The 17,847-nt window shown below is 38.4% G+C and overlaps 1 protein-coding gene across 1 annotated transcript in view; it reads right to left on the bottom strand.

Moving 5' to 3' along the window:
- The window catches only part of gabbr2 (gamma-aminobutyric acid (GABA) B receptor, 2), a 187,795-nt gene that overhangs the window by 61,610 nt on the left and 108,338 nt on the right, over positions 1–17,847 (bottom strand). Inside the window, exons 7-11 of the mRNA XM_008421807.2 lie at positions 17,587–17,829; positions 11,230–11,290; positions 4,875–4,955; positions 3,021–3,171; positions 2,579–2,711 (exon numbers count right to left, since the gene is read on the bottom strand). Of these exons, the coding sequence (XP_008420029.1) occupies positions 2,579–2,711; positions 3,021–3,171; positions 4,875–4,955; positions 11,230–11,290; positions 17,587–17,829 (669 nt within the window). The remainder of the gene's footprint in view (positions 1–2,578; positions 2,712–3,020; positions 3,172–4,874; positions 4,956–11,229; positions 11,291–17,586; positions 17,830–17,847) is intronic.

The raw sequence follows: 17,847 nt of genomic DNA on the forward strand, positions 1-17,847 counted from the left end.
CTGTCATGAGGCGGTGGTTTCCGGTGAGGGAAGAACGCAGGCAGGAACCAGGATGTAGCGAAAATGATGAATTTAATGACAAAGAACTCTCACAAGGAACAACAGGGAAGCAGCACGAGGAAAACTGGTAGCACGGAGACAGGTGACATCAATAGACGTATCAATTGACAAGGACCCGACGAAGAATACAGACAACAGGGGAGACTAAATACACACGGGGCAATCACGGGAACGAGACACACCTGGGAGACAATCAACGGGGAAAGACGCAGAGACAGGACTAACAGGGAACAGAATCACACAGAAACTAGAAAATAAACACATAGAAACACGGATCATGACAGTTCCATATGCACGCCTGTAAACTAATACCCGGTTAAAATCACTTTTGATTTGTTTTGAGCTTTCTTTGTTCTCACGTTCATATTTGGCTTCATTTACAGTGAACCTGCTGAAGTTCTCCTTTTTTATTTATTTTATTTTTATTTCTTTTACTTTTCCACATTTGTATACCTGACACAAAGTCATATTTTGCAGAAAGATTACAAATGATCAAAATTATCTCAATGCACAAAGGTATCAGAAAGGAGAAACTTTCAAAAATTACACATGCACAAGGCCATCATAAATAACTGGAGAACAAATGGAACAACAGGATTTTACAAAATCCTGGTTTCAATCTGGATGAAAACAGATTGAAACCAGTCAGGGAGGCTCCTAAGAAGCTAACGGCATTCCTGAAGTTATTTTTCCTCCAACAAGTCCTGGTTGTTTAGTTCAAGCCCAGAAAGTTGACATAGAAAGACATTTTTTTTAAAACCATAAATCCAAGTACACAACAAAATCAGCAACAACAACAACATCATTTTGGAATATCCAGAACTAAGTCTGACAGAAAATCTGTACAGTCACCTGACAAAAAAAAAACAACCTACTAAACTGACATTATATATTCTTTTACTTTATTTTTTTACCATCTACCAGTTATACACCATAAAGGTCATACTATACAGTATTTGGAAACAGTGATCATGCTGTAATCATAGTTTAATTGTTTTTTTTTTACATCACAAAAACCTAGCATTTTAACTGGAACGTGCGCTCTTTTGAGTGACGCTCTGGCAGAGCTGTGGCTACGAATGACAAGAAAAATTAGACCATCTATTCACTGGGAGACCAGCTCATTAATCAGTAGTACATCTATCAACCTCTGCGCTCCTCTGCTGTAGAACTTCATTGGAAGTGACAGGCTCTGTTTTGGCTCCGCAGCGCCGCTTCATCCAGGTGACGGCGGCTCGAGACGTGCCCTGCCTGTCATTACTTGTGTCTGTGATGTGTGTGTGTCGGCTGTGGTGTTATCGCGGTGGAAACTAGTTATCACTGTAATCAAAACTCCTTAATTAATCCAGTATCTACATAGTCACACGGTACTGCTACCTGAGGGGAGACGCTTAATGTGCTCTGTGCTAGCTGCAGAACCTGCAGTGAGATTCAATCAGTTTTCCCTTGATCACATGGTGCGTGTGAGAGGCTTGTTAGCTACTTTTGCTTTGGCATATAATATATAAAGAAAAAATAAAAAAGAATAGGAAAACCGCATGGACATTTTAAAATAGGCAATACACTGTGACAGCATTTATACCCCTTAAAATTTATTTCATTTTTTTTAGGCCTTCATACGATAGGCCAAACCAACGTATTGCATAAGTAGAAAGAAAATACTGCATGTCTCCCCCATCCCCTGCATAACGATCTTTGACTGCAGTTACAGCTGCAAGTCTTTTGCGTATGTCGCTATCTGCTTTGCACATCTTTTCACCACACGACATTTTCCGCAAAAATGAAAAGGTTCTCTGCTTTGGTCTCTTTTGACCACAGAACTTTCCTTCACATGTTTTCTGTGCTTGTGGCAAATTGAATATTACTTCTTATAATTTTGTCTTTTTCAAAAATGACTTTCTTGTAGCTCTTCCAGAAAAGCTGGATTTGCTTTTTGTGTGACCGACATTTGGCCAGTTGACACGGTGATCCACCCGACCTGTTCAATCAATCAATCAGATTTTATTTGTGTAGCACATTTCAGCACCAAGGCATTTCAACGTGCTAATGACTTATGCGGCTCCTCCATTATGAAGGGGCTCATGCTCATGGCAGTCTGTGTGATTGATGCTTTTCAGTCAGTTTACATGGACGGTGATGTTTCAGTAGGTTTGCAGGCTCACATTTTTTTATGATTTTTCTCTTTAACAAACTTCTGAGGCCTTCACAGAGCAGCTGCACACCAAGACTGGGTACTAATAAGGCGACTTCTCAAGGCAATCGGTCGCACTTTTAGCAGAGGCTGTCAGAGTGAAGCAAGCTGAATAGAAATCTATGCAACATCCTTCAGATATTTATTTCCATAAATGTTTGAAAACCACACTATTTTTCATCCACTTATAAATTGTGCAGGACTTTTTGGGCTATCCGCTCAAATCTTCCAAAATCAAATTGGAATTTGCGGTTGTAGGACATTGAATCAAAACTCAAGCTTGCGTTTAATATTTAATAGGTTAATAAAAGTTTGAAGGAGACTCACAGTGCAGAGCGTCTCAAACTCTTTGTCCGAAACAAAACCTCCGTCAAGACCAAAGAGGAAAATCGAAGCGTAGGACAGCATGCCTCCTAGGATGATCAGGTTGTTCATGTATGGACTGGACATCTTGATTAGTCTGAAGGAGAACAAAACATGAAATGAAAACGATAAAACTGATCAGCGGAGCTTTAGAACTGGCAATACACTTCTGCAAAATAAACAAAAAAAGTCTTAAAAACCACAAGTATATTAAACAGTTGTATTATCTGACTAGATTCATTTTTATTACTATTAGTATTCACTCCACATAAGCTTGTCCAGCCTTCTTTCATCTTTCTACTTTTTCTCCCTTTACAAAATCTGCTAAGTTATTTTTTTCCCCCGCAGTACACTGGCTAGCATTTTTTTTTGCCATGGTTGCACTGGTCTGCTTCCAGATGCTGACCTGTGATTTCGGTTCTTGATGTTAAAGAACAGGAAAGCCCCGGCCATTAGCATGCCCAGGATGGTTATAGTAGACAAGATGCTGTACAGTGGCACATTGATGTGGCGTCGTTGTAGACGAACAAACGTGCGATCTTTGGGAGGCTCCACACCTAAGACACAAAGGAGGAGAGAAGGTTATTTCCATACTTCTTAAAGTTTCAACCATTTTCTCTGCTAAACTTTTTCCAAAAAAATAAAAATAAAAATAAAGAAATCTATTTATTTGAACTTTCCTCCTTTAGATTCATTCGGTTTCTAAAAAAAAAATGCTACTGCTGCAAATATTAACTTACTCAAGCTCAGCTTCCAAATGTTCATGTAAATCTTTCTACCGGCGCCACATTCAGGTTATTGTGAGCAAACGCTGCATTTTCTAGTATTTAGAATTAATCGCATGGGCTTCCGCTTTGCGTTTACTGTGGTGAGGGATGTAGCAGGAAGCTTTCATTGCAGGAGCTTCTTTATGTGGGGCAGAGAAGGGAAGATGGAGCGAAAGAGCGCCGTGGGGGGAGAATAGCCAGAAGGATCAAACAAATTCCAAAGTATGTCAACACTTGCAAAACCCGAAAGAGAGGAAAAATGGACTGGTAAACAATTTGTGATCCTGGTTCAGGCTCAAAAATATTCAGATGCTGACACAAAAGAATATATATATTTTGCACTATACGAGTTATATGTATGTGCCATACATATAACTCGTATAGTGCAAACTCGTATAGTGCAAATTCCTTTGTTTTAGTTTTACAGACATTAGAGACCCAAAATACAGTTACTATGAGAAAAGAGAACATTAAAATTTGTTTAAACAGGCAGACTACATAGGCCAAGTTTAAATCAGAGATGTTCTCAAGTAATTTTTTTTTCTCTCGCCCCAATTCAGAGTCGAGCTTCAGCTACTCAAATAAACATTTCTTCAATCAAATTCCTGACATCTAGGTCACCTTTAACCCTGCATTGCTGCAGGGTTTCAAAACTGCACTGCTTATGTGTAAGGCCTAAATTATTACATTAAAATGCAACAATTTCATTTAAAAAAAATTTTCTGGCAAATTATGTTTAAATGTAATATGCAGACTTTATTTCTGAATAACTACATCATAAATTATGAACAATTTTAACCAGTTTGGACTGAGTGTAGATGTTGTGCAGCACCTGAATCACTGCCCGTGAGTTGGGTTCTGAATACTAAGCACTCAAATACATTTTTACATACAGGCTATGAATGTTGAATAATAAAATGGACAATCAATAACAGCTGGTCATATTTGTGACCACTGATTCTTAACATTGTGGGGCAATAAATTGGTGCTTTTCCTGACGTACTCCAGCATTACACTCAGCATGATTATCATATAGAATGCCTAAGTTATTTAAACCTAAATTCAATTCTAATGTCATGTAAATATGGCTTCTGAAAGTCCCGCTTTATAATTATCACCAGCACCCAAAACAAATGGCGTTTCAAACAAACATAAGAGATCTTGAAATCAAATGGCAACAGCCTGTTCATTTGTTCGCATAACATAATTTCACACTTGTGGATGACCAAAATGGCAGCCCTCGAATGTGAATGAATGCTAGAAGCTGCTACTCTAACAATCAAAAAGCATATTAGGACAATTATTTAACTGGTTTCATTGTCTTTTTCAGTTAGCCTGCTTTGGCAACTGATAGTGAAATACCTGGTCCTGTCCTGTGCGAGGTACTAAACCTCTCTAGAGTTTAAGGAAAGGATCTTAGTGAGGGAGTTTTTTCCTGCAAGGAAAGCTTGACACCCTTACCCCAGTAGTTTCCACAAGTAAAGCTGTCATACCTTGGAACCTGATGGAGTTGTTCTGGAGATCCAGGATGTCGGCGATGGAATTGTATTCTCCCACTTTTACTTCCTGACCATCTGTAAAAAATAATAATAAAAAAAAATCCCCACAAACATAAATATGTATTTACAATATTTTTCATACAATGGGTTCACAGATATAAAGTAGAAAACTAAAACAGCAAAGTAACTCTGCAAATATCAATATTTAACTCAAATGTGCAATAAAGCATCCAGACTGGTTTCACGACAGACCCGCTGCTTTGTTAATATGCATAGTGGAGTGTTAGCTTCCTGCACTGTTTTCACATACAGCTACATTCAGCTGTGTTGCCAAGGACATAGCTGAAAAGCAAAAGACTGCAGCAATCTCATTCTGCATGTGAGCCTCCCGGTGTAACCGGTCCATCCTGGTATCAAATGAACAATCTTCAGTAGGCAGTAGCAGTAGTGCAGTTGTTTCCTGCAGCTGTAAGCCTGACCCAGCAACCTGCTCTGCTGCCCGGCCTGTGTTTACAAGCACGCCACATTCTGTGCCTCCTCGTTTGGTCAGCCAAGTGCCACATGGTGTCTTCCTCAGCACTTACTCAAGCAGCTTCTCTTCAATAGCAAGCTATTTAAAATCTCTTAGAAATGCTGTCCTAAGTACAGAACCAATTAATAAATAACTTAATACCTATCTTGATCAAACTTAAAAGGTAATAAAAAACACAATAAAGCCCCGCAGATAAACAGTAACTGGAAGATTTGCTAACTGATGTGAAAGGAGAAACATGTGGGTTTATAGTATCTAAACTAGAATCTAAATGCTTGTAGTTATCACCATTCTCTCCTACCCAGAAATGTTTCTCAAGCACATCCATGAACAGCCTCTCCAGTGTAATATTGGAGAAGGAATGGCCCTGTCATGCAAACATGGCCATTCACCTTCTATTACTTGGTTAGATTTTACAACTTGGAGGAAGGAGAAAGCAAATGGGAGGGGGAAAAAAGGAGACAGGCTATTAATTTTCTTTGAAGGAAACATACACCATCTGCAGTTTGTTCAGGTGTGCATGTGCAAGCCTTACCAGCTTTTTTTACCCCCCGTTTTCACTCTCTAAGACCAATTGAACTTTTAGGCAGAAGTGTCCTTGACAAGAAAAATGACAGACAACATCATCTACCAGTGGGCCACTCTGCTCCACTCTGCTTTCCTCTTGGTGAATCACTTTATCTTATCTTCAGTCCTCATCAGAAAGTCAGCGGCAGCTGAAAATGTCACAACAAGGCGATTCTTTCTACCTAGGGATTTTCAACCTGGTAAGTTGCCTTTTACAGGTGATCATGTGATTTCCAAATTAATTAAGAAAGAACTGTACCGGGGTTCGTTTAAATTCAAATATAATTTTTTTTTTTTTAGCTGCAAACAAGATCCTTCTTTACAATCAGGCGAATGAGTAAATTTACCATTACAAATCAAACATTTTATGCAAACTAAAATACATATCAGAAAAGTTGTAGATGAAAAAAAAGAAGAAAAAGAACAGAAAAACCTTCTCCAGGCACAGACTCACAAGATGCTTCTGGAGGAAATAAAACCACATTTTCTGTCGTTTGTACAAATGAAATGAACTCGGAGTGCCTCACTTTTACATCAGCTTTGATTGAACTCTTCTGTCTCCAAACAAATTTAGTATGAAAGAAAAGTTTCCAAAGGAACAAATCAAAATAAATGTGGACTGTCAAAGGACGACTGATCTCATTCTACCGTTTCCAAGTTACTTTGTTTATTAGTTAGTTTATTTTTTGAATATGTACAAAAAAATACACCATGAAGCATAATCAAATTTTTTTTGTACGTATTCAAGGGAGCAGGCGGAAGAAGTATAAACTGATAAAAATCCCCACTCCTTAGCCACCTGCATAATCTTACATTTATTATATATCTAATCCATGCATGACAGCTATACCTTCACTTAATAGTTAAATACATATGGGTTTACTTTATTTTCTCAAATGATATCAGACATATGCTGAGTTTCTCAGCTTCTTGCTATACTAAACGCAAGCCTGCCACCAGCAGCTGTACTCATCCAGATATGCACCTGTGGGTAGAGGTATGACAGGTAGAAGTGTCTCTTAGTTATTACAGAAAGCCGCAGTTTTCTGTCAATTAAAGAGGAGGTTCAACGTTTTTTATTTAGTGTTGTGGCAAAGGAACTCTAACCAGATCAAAGAAATTGCCCCCAGCTTGTTTGGCTGTTTCTTTCCTCGATGAAGCCCTTGAAAAAGTTTTCGCTGTCATTAATTAACCCCGTTTTCTCTTGTTTTCATATCTAGAGAAGAAAAAGTAACCCTTGCCCAGTGTTTCAATGCTTTCTATCCATTGTTGTCAAATTGTTGCCAAATGTTCAGAGTTAAAATTAACAACCTGCAATAATCAGTGATAGTTAAACACAGAGATGCCTTTTTTCTGACAATACAGATATCTCTCAGCAAGTTGTAATATCATCAGTGGCTTAATTCAAAAAGTGAAGCTCGTGTACGACTTTCATTGGGCACCGAGTGGTTTATTTCAAGTGTTTGCTTCTGTTAGTTTTGATGATTATGTTCATTTTTATGAGTATATTAAATCAAAACTCAAATTCAATTTCTTCCAAAAATTGTCATGTTGCATTTCCACATAGAACCAGTGGAAAACTCTTTTTACCACAGGAAATGTTGGCCTAGATGTATGTCAGTGGACTGCACAGTATATTTGAAATCCTGCACTGTGTGTGCATAATATGGTAGGATATGAAGGAAATCATCAGAAACAGCTTTCACCAAAGTGCTAAATGATTTGCTGGTAAACACAGATATTGATCGCACTTCATCTTTAAAAACTCCTAAATCAAAGTGCTGCATTTGACACTGTGGATCGCTCTGTTTTATTGGATAGAGTTGAGCATAGGGCTCAGCAATAGAAAACAGTTTAATACATGAAAGGGATTTGTATCAGTTGGTCTTGATAATTATTGATTCGTTTTAAATATCTGAAATGTTGTCAAACTGGTGATGTGACCTCTATTCTGTTTTATCCATAATTTCCTCTCAAGCTGTTGTACTCATTTCTTACTTTCACTCCACACCTGTTTTCTTTTAAGCAGTTATGAGGCACACTGTTCTTGGTCTATCGCTATTTTCTCTCAATCATGTGTCTTTTGGTCTTCTTTTTTGTTCTATTATCATTTCTCATCTGAATGCTTTCTATCATAGGAAACTATACTCACTTGTCAAAACAAGAAGCTAGTCTCTCTGCAATTATGGGTTTGTTATCTAATAACGTCCTGGTTCTTAACCCTGATAAGACAGAGTTGGAGATCTTTGATGGTTTTAAGGTCTTGCTGGCCACCTAGAAGGCTCTAAATGTTCTGGTACCTTCCTATCTCTCTGACCTTCTGCACATGTATGTTTCACCTCATGTTCTTTAATCTCAGGGTACTGGCCTCAAGCTAAAAATTCCTAAAGTCAATAGAAAAACTGCTGCTTTTTCTTTTTGTGCCCCTCCTTAATGGAGCATTCTCCCTCCAGACACTAGGCAGACATGCTCTGTGAAGGTTTATAAATTTAAAGACCCTCTTGTCTCGCTCTGTCTTATGCATTGTAAAAATATTCCCATGCTTTCATTTCATTTTCTTGGTTTTCCCTTCTTGTTTTATCTATTTCAATGTGTATTGTTTTATTATGGTTGTTATTTTCTCTTAACTGTTCAGCACTTTAGAAAAAAAGTTGTAATTATTTTCAAATGCATTTGGAAAAACACCAACACGACAAGATTTTAACACAATGAATTGGACTGATCTGAATTTGATTTGTGTTAAAATTATTTCAATTTATTTTCACCAATGACATTTATTTAAAATCTGTGCTATATAAATAAACAGAAAATCAATTCACAAATACTTGATACTTTATATATAAATAGACATTTTTATGACATTTTCTGACAGTAAAAACCTAATTGTGACCATTTTTCAGAATTCAGGTCTAACGTAGAGAAAACAATACAAATATATAATATTTTGCAAATATTACAGTAATAAGAGAAAATTCGTACAGCACCATAAACCTTGGAGTAATGGTTTTCTATTGTTTATGTTTTTTGCATGTATATTTTAAATCACAAGGACAGTGTTAGCAATCAGAACCTCTGATACAGAACTATCGCTCATTTCATCTCCATTGGAAGGAAAACAGGAGTCAGAAACCGCTGACTAAAAACGTACCGACAGGGAGAAATTGAGAATCACAGGCCCCAGACAGATGACAGTGACATGAGGAGGATCACTACCTTTTAAAATATTTAAAATGGGGCAACCCCTCACTACCTCTCCAACCAGCAAGAGCTTTGGTGCAGTGTGTCAAAAAGGGGTGACAAAATCACTTTCTATGTATATGTGAGACATAAAATGTAAAGCAAAGGTTGATCAGAGGCAAAGATAGTAAAGAAGAGATGGAGATAGCATAAAAATATGATAGAAGAGAGCCTTCTGTTGCAATTTTTGAGAGAGAAAAAACCTTTTTGTAAACTATTTCTAAGAAAACAATTCAACAGATTGCAACTTTAAAGATCTTTTCACAAAACTAAGTTTAAAACTGAGGAAATTTCAATCTCTGTCAAGTTCCAGTGCCTCGCAAAAACAGTTTATTTTTATTTATCGTGAAAAACCCTGTTCCAGCCTAAAGAAAGGCAAGGCGTCGAAGTAAACACTGGGGTGACTTGATGAAGTGGTGAAGCAGAAATCGAGAAGGGTCAGTAATCATTAGAGAATGCTGCACACTGAAACCCCTCGACAGAGTAGACCCCAATCTAGCAGACTGGATAGATGCAGATTTTATTAAGAAAGCCTGACTCTGCACATTTAGCTCTGTTCCAAATACTTCTTCTGGTTTCACAGAGAAAATACATACGCAGTGTGTACGACTGTGAGTTGTAACCAGCCAGAGGGATCAAGCCTCTCTGCAGTCAGAAAGATAAGATGGTTAGGCTGAGAGAGAGGACTGAACAGCAGCATGCTGCTGTGCTTCATACAGCCTAAGATGCCTGGGAGGTGGGAATCCCCTGCTTTAAGATCCGATCTTTTGGGTTACTCTAAGGAAATCCTGTCAGCTCAAAAATAACCACTGGGTGCATCACTATCGGAAGACAACAGAAGATTTTTTTTTCTGACTCAGAACCTCCGCAAATGCATTTAATAACCACAGGAGGGGACACATCAATTCAAGTTCTGCCAAACCTGAAGCATGGTACAGCTCCATAGAGAAAGTTTTGGGGAGATGTTTTTGTTTTGTTTTGTTTTTTTCCCAGGAGAAAACAGTCTCAACAAATATTGATTGTTTTACTGGCAAAGAAATACAAAAGTCATGTGAATAATTCACAGCAACTTTAAAGGCGAACGTGAGGGCACAACATAACATTTCACTGATACATTTCAGCCACAACTTCAAACATTTTAAAGGATCCAGTCTATGCACATCAAGCATGACAAGGATACCATCAGCTGGGAATTAGCGCATTATAGCAAAATGCTTCAAAAAAAAAAAAGAGCAAATAAAAGAAGAAGTAATATTTTCTGAGTTAGCCCAAAAGAGAATGTAATTGTTTATACTTTTGGTAAAAGTTTTGTTCTGTAACAAATTGCCATGCAAATGTTTCCACGTTTTATTGTTTCATGTTTAGTTCCATCAGAACCACAGAGATAAAAATATATGTATTTTTATATCTATTTAAAAGCACATAAAGCCAAATTCTGCTGATCATGACTGATTTTTAAAGTCAATAAAAAGGGTAAAATATCTACGGTGGTGAATGTTTTGTATGGACCCTGTAAATACTACATGGAAGTAAAATAATTAAAAGTGCTTTAGTTTTCTATATGCTACTTCATCAAAGTGTATTCTTGATAAAATGGCATATAGTGTAAGAATGTCAGTGTTTTATACCTAAGTGCAACTGAGAATCTGTGTTACAACTTAAAGTTTAAGTTCAGAGACAATCTAACTAAGCTATAACTGGAACCATTTTGCGAAAAACTTTTTTTTTTTTACACTTGCACAGACCAACTTAATAAATCCAATTATTATCAGAGTTTATTTATGTCAGTAACTAAATTCTAAATATGATTGTCCGTATAAAAATCTACAAAACAAAACAAAAACAAACATGCCTTCCCTTCAACTTCACAATCATGTTCTGTGCGTTGGGCAACCACACAAAATTGTAATAAAATAGACGACAGTCTGGTTGCAACATGAAAAGTGAACATTTTGCACTTAGAAATGAAGACATATAGGTCAGAAAATAAAGGCAGGTCATTAAGAAAAGTACCTTGAAACTGGTTGAATTTTATTGTGCCCATCCTCTCTCCATTGCGAAACATGACTTGACCCTGAAAATAAGCAAAGCAAACCACAATGAAATACATATTAATTTAGATTATTAAGACATTAGGTCGCGCTGAAGAAGACGTGTGCTAAACTATTCAATGAATTAAGCAAGGAGCTGATTTCAACAAAAATTATTCACAATGCTTTCTTGTCTGTGCTGGCAGGGAAAGGGCAGAGGCTCGGTTCTGACATACTTAATTTCGTTTGATTAGAACTGGTCAAAATTGATCTGTTTATAGAGGTAAACAAAATTATCCTTCGGCCAATTCAGGCGCTAAGACTCTTGGAGCAGTCTCAGAATAATAAGGCGGAGTGATTTAACTCTTGGAGTTAACGTTCATTTCAGTCCGTTTGTGTGTCCCGCACTTGGCCGGAGAAAAGAAAAAAAAAAAACTGACAGCCAGAGTAAATGATTCCTGATGGAAATATATATCTAGTCAAACATCTATCCCAGTTTGACTAAATACGACATTAGAAAGTCGGCGGTTCAATCAATTTTCAGCCAGGTGGTGTCTGTCACAAACCCGCCGGTCAAAATGAGAATACACGTTTGGAGATCTTGTCAAACACTTTCAGACTGGTTGTGCTTATTTCACTTTCATCTTTTCCCATTATTCATACATTCCAATCTCCCTTGTTCTGTACTCTCCTTCTCACTCCATCTTCCCTTTATCTCTCTCTCCTGCTTCATCTACCAGGAGTGTTCAATTAATTCAGCCCACCATCTGCTCACAGAGCTCCTTAATTACGCATTTAACTGGGTTTACATATTAGCTGTTGGCTAACAAAATAGGTGAGAGACAAACACACACACACACACACACGCACACGCACACACACACGCGCGCACACACACACACACACACACACACACACACACACACACACACACACACAGANCGCGCACACACACACACACACACACACACACACACACACACACACACACACACAGAGACACACAGAGACAGACAGACAGACAGACAGACAGACAGACAGACAGACAGACAGACGGATAGTTTGCAACTACTGATTAAATCATAGCTAAAGGGACATGGTGGGGTGGCCGGAGATGATTTTCTCTTAAAAACCGAGAAGCTTTGAAGTGGCAAAGAAGGATCCCACCCCTCTCTTTGAATCCCATTCTTTGTGTGGCAACTTTGATGTTAACCCGAGTGTGAATGCTTGTGTTTCTGTGTGCATGTACTTGGTGTGCTACTACATCAGGTCAGTACTTGCGTGTGTCACACAGATAGCCTCTTCTAGCACTCAGCCTCTCTATGTCTTTTTAGATTTGTGATGCACAACATGCTGCGCCTGAACGTGTGTTGCAGTGTATGTACTCCTGAGCAGCTGCTTTTGGATTACACTGGGGTGTGTAATAGGGGTCAGAACATGTAGGTTGAAAACAAGAGCAGAAACTCGACTTGAAGCTATTAAAGTTCTGCGTTCATATTGGTCGCAAGAGTAGCTGCATGCCACACGTGCTCGCTCTAATGGTCAGATCAGCTGAGGCTGGACTTACATAGATGTCACCCTGGTTGGGCTCCTCCTTCTGCATCCTAGATAAACAGGTTTCACAAAGCATAAAGCTGTGTTTTAAATAAACTATTTACCATACTTTCTGGACTATAGAGCGCACCTCACTATAAGCCACACCCACAAAGAAAAAAAAACAAAACAAAACTGGAAACGTACACATATGCCAAACTGGGCTATAAGCCGTGGGTATCTCTGCCGCTCTCGGTTTTTCACAAGGACATAAATCTGCTGTTAAGGACCAGCCTTCCGTCTCCAACGCCGAACCATGCATTCGTTCTTCTTCATGTTGTTTCCATGATGAGGGGGTGTATGAGTTTGAAAACATTTCTCCGTCATGCCTGCTGCTAGCATGTGCTTGTTCTAAATAAAAATCAGCACTTTCTTTGATTTTCAATTTTGACTTCCAATTATTCACACTCTTCTACAGAGCCCCCTGGCGGTTGAAGAAAAATCCACAGAAAAGGCTATAAGCCGCATGGTTCAAAATGTGGAAAAAAATACGGTAATCTGATATAATTGTGTTCATGTTCCAGTTTATGCAACAATGCCTTCGTGCCCGCCTCCATCTGATCATATCCTTTTGTAAAATCACTTGTTTGTGTTTTTACAAATATAATAAAGCTTTCAATATTCTTTTTTTTTTTTTTTTTTTTTAAACGGTGTTCTGTGTAGAATAGTTTTACTCAGATTAGACCAGTTAAACGATTTTTCACTTTGTACTAAAATTTATTTAAAAAATAAATCAAGATTCTTTAAAAGAAGCGCAATACATCTTGGCACAAAAGAGGAACCTTAAGTCTTATACTAAGTTTGCACACAGCAATGGTTTATGGGCATTTTTCTGTACACTATGCACAACACAGAGGGGTGTCTAATTTAAATATCCGACAGGACTGCTCAGGGTCAGTTCACCCCTTTTTAAATTACTGTTTTGTACCAATTTGCCCCTTCCTTAGTCCCTTTTCTCTGTAAATAATCTGCTTCATTCCTATGTACTAAAAGTATTGTGTGCCAGTTTATTATTTTCCTGGAGTTAAGTATTTTCATGAATCATAAAAGTAAATGAATTTCTTATATAAATACGTAACGAGGGTATTGAAAATGATTGAAAATCATACAACATTCCCCCTTTGATTATTGGAAATGATGCATTTTGTAGGTTGAATGTCCTAAAGATATGATTCCATGTCATGACTGAGAAAACTGGTTAAAAAAACCAGCAAAAACCATAAGCGGATGAAATGGTGATCGGACATAATGATTTTAAAACACCTTAATTACTTTACAAGTCTTAGATCAATGGTTTAATGTTGTCAAACAATTCCTAATTGAAACCCTTTTTTTTTTTTCTTAATGAATATGCAAGACAACTTGGGACTCGAGCAGGTGGTATGTGTTTTATGGAGAAATCGCAGTGTTTAAGCATGTGTGCATCTATGTGTGTGTGTGTGTGTGCGTGCGTGCGTGCGTGCGTGTGTGCGTGCGTGCGTGCGTGCGTGCGTGCGTGCGTGCGTGCGTGCGTGCGTGCGTGCGTGCGTGCGTGCGTGCGTGCGTGTGTGTGTGTGTGTGTGTGAGGTGTCTGAGCTGAGATTGAGGAGGCGGTCAGGTATCACTTTGTTAGTGAGGGTGAGAATACTGCAAGCGACAGCAACACTTGGGTCAAATGAGATGAGAGTCTGTGGGCTGCAGGTGTGACATCCGCAGGGTTTCTGAGGTTTTCAGGTTGCAACGCTGCTAATGGGAGAGTAACTTTGATATATGCGCACACGCATGAACACACGCACACTTATGAAAGTATGCATACTTAAAGAAAAAAAAACAGATGTCTCAGAGAGTGGCACTCACCATTAAACAGAGAGACACTGGTGCCAACAAAATGACTTCTGATTAGTCATGAACAGCAAAGCAAACGTAAAAAAAAAAAAAAACATTACATCTGCCATCCTCAAATTACAGGCTGCCGGGTCTCTACATATGCCATTTGCCTCATTCTGTGCTTCTGGTGGCTAGATCCTCTCTCTCTATCCTAAGAGCGTTCCTGCTAATGTCTGTCTTCTTCTCGGTAGCCCTGACACCAGCTCGGTCGATACGACGGAGCCCTCGATCATCACTCTCCTGCTGCTGCAACTGTACCCCGGCTACAGAGACGCCAGGATCAGCACAGTCTTCACACATGTGCCTATGCATGGATTAATGTTGTCAACCGACTGAAAGTCTCTTAATTCACAAGCAAAGCAAGGGGGTTGTGTAATAGTTGCTTTTGAAATCAGAATTTCAAAATAGCATAAAAGATGTATGGAGTGTGGCTGGAAGGGAAATTGCCTCCCCCAGTCTTTGTCGTGAGTGGGTGGAAGTTTCTATGTGCTAAGTCGTATTCCATGTAATCCTTTAAAAGAGCAGCTATAATAGCTGGGAGATCTTAAACCTTTCACAACAAAGATGTATTTAATTACTTTTGCATTTTCTCTGCTTTATCACTTTTGGGCACTATTCTTGCTAAATTTAATATTGCTGTTGTCCAATCACGATATACATTTAGCTGCTTACACAACACTCTGAATATAAAATATATGTCACATTTAAAGCGTCTTTTCTGACAATGTAACCTGCAACTATGAATTTCCTGTAACTAATTTCAGAAAGACAAATTTCTACTGCATGATACCAATAATAACTACGATTTGAGAACTGCTATTGGAGTCTAGAAGGAGATGCTGAAGTGGTGGACAGGAGCAAAGTAGAGCAGGCAGAAATCTTTCATGCAAAAAAAAAAATGGCTTGGAAGGATAAGTTGATTTATGGGATTTTGAATAAGAGACAGACCGAGTCTGAGGCAGTTGTACTCCTGTAGTAATAGTCTGAAGCTTGCAGTTGTTGCTCCATTATTCTCAGCAAAATAACGGTATAATGGTACACACTAAAACCACTAATTAACTAATTAGTACTAAATAGTTTTCATCACTTACTTGTAGTGGCACACTAAGTAGATTTTTAAAACTAAGTGCAACACGGACAAAATGTATGATTACATAAGATAATTTGTAACGTTGAATGTCAAAACGGTTAAAGATGGGGGGTATTATGCAAAATAATTTTTTTTTAGCTTTACGTCATGTTTTAATGTTTTTCCCTCATCAAAACATACTTGGAGTTTTGCTTTGATTCTTTTATGCATCTTTGGAGATTCTGCCCAACAGAGTACCTCCAAACTAACGGCAGCAGAAAATATCAAACACCTGGTGGAAGTGCGCATCTACTGAACCCATCATACAAAATACTGCTCACTGCTCCTAATGGTTGTAAAAGCCACAATGGAAGAAAAATATTGTGATGATGTGATGAAGGTGGAAAGAGCAGGAGCTTCTTAAAGAGACAGAAGCCAATTTTGAGGCATCCAATTGCAAAGTCAAATTTCTTTTCAGATGCATTTGATATTTACAGCAATTTTATGAAAACTATACGTAAGATAGTTACTTCATTTTGCTATTCAATGGCACTACGTGCATGGAAAATACATAATACCACCCATTAGGAAACGTTTAATGCTTGAGAAAATATTAGAGCAGAAGTATCACAAAGATATCTGAAAGTAGAGTACAACATTTGCATTATGCATAATGTCAACTGATTAAAAAATAGCAAGACTGGATCTTAATAATAATAATAATCAATACATTAATATTCCTCTTTGTATATCAAATTAAAATATCAAAGGGCACGTTCACACACTGATGATGGCAAGCTGCCGGTTTGTAGCTTCAGCCGCTGTGGGGCATTTTGACTGAAGCAAGGCTGCAATTTTGCACCATCGGCCCTTCTGACCAACACCAGCAAGCAAGGCAGGTGAAGTGTCTTGCCAAGGGAACAAACGATAAGGGCAGGTGGACCAGAAATCAAACCGGCAAACTACCGATCGCAAGGCGAAAGCCTCCCGCCATCGCCAATGTTGCTCCAAATAATTTTAATATTTCTAAGTAAGTCTAAGCTCAACTGAAGACAAAATAAAAATAACCAAATCAGCCACTCTTCAATGTCTTACTAGAAACCTTCAAAAACATTCAGATGGTGAAGTTCTGGACTCTAAGATGACCCAGTGTTTTAGCACAAATACTGGAATAAACACTAACGGTTCAATTTAAAGGTATCACCTGCTATCCATTTATAACAATCAGGTGCTTTTTTGCTCTCACCCACCGTAATCAGCTAATGTTTTTCAATTTTCCACTGCTGGTTAAAGTGACTTCCTAAAGTAGAGTTGAAACCCTGCATTCCTTGCGGCTGCCGAGGCTGGAAGCATCTCAGCCTCGTGTGGCTAGTACAGGGAATCGGGAGGTATTCTCAAACACACATACACTCAGGGCACAAAAAAGCTTTTACCGTGACAGTGAGGATCAATCTTAAATAGAGGGAAGAGAGTGTGCAGATCCGAATGATATCACTTTAGGCTTCATTCAGATGCAAGGATGGCTTGGAATCTGCAAACAAGATTCCCGTTTTGCGGAGCAGTGATCCATACCTCTATTTACTGTTATAGCATTCGCCCACTCCATATAACACAACAGGTTTTCTTCATTGGTAATAAATCGCTTGAGTTATCTTAAGTTACCTGAATATGCACATGCTGGATGAATTCAATGGGTTATTCTGTAACAACAGCAGCTGCTCCAATTGCTTCACATGTTGTGGAAACTGGTGTTTAACTTTAAAAGATGATGCATTAAATAATCACTTAAAAAGAATAATCTTATTGACTTACTGTGACTCCATAGAAGTTTGTTTCATTCATGACGTCAAGCACCATTTTCCCCACTTCCCGATCGTCCACAGTGAAGTTGTGATACATATTTTGCCTTTCTTTTGTCCGCAGCAGTTCCCTTACTCGGTTCAAGGTCTTTGCAATTACCCAGATCCCATCATAGGCAAAGCCATGAAACTTGCTTGCCTCCACACCTTTTTGCTGGAGCTCCCTGTAATACTCCTTCTCATACTCCTTTGGGGTCTGAAAGGCAAGTAGAAG

Source organism: Poecilia reticulata, linkage group LG11, assembly GCF_000633615.1.
Source record: "Poecilia reticulata strain Guanapo linkage group LG11, Guppy_female_1.0+MT, whole genome shotgun sequence".
Taxonomy (NCBI): Eukaryota; Metazoa; Chordata; class Actinopteri; order Cyprinodontiformes; family Poeciliidae; genus Poecilia; species Poecilia reticulata.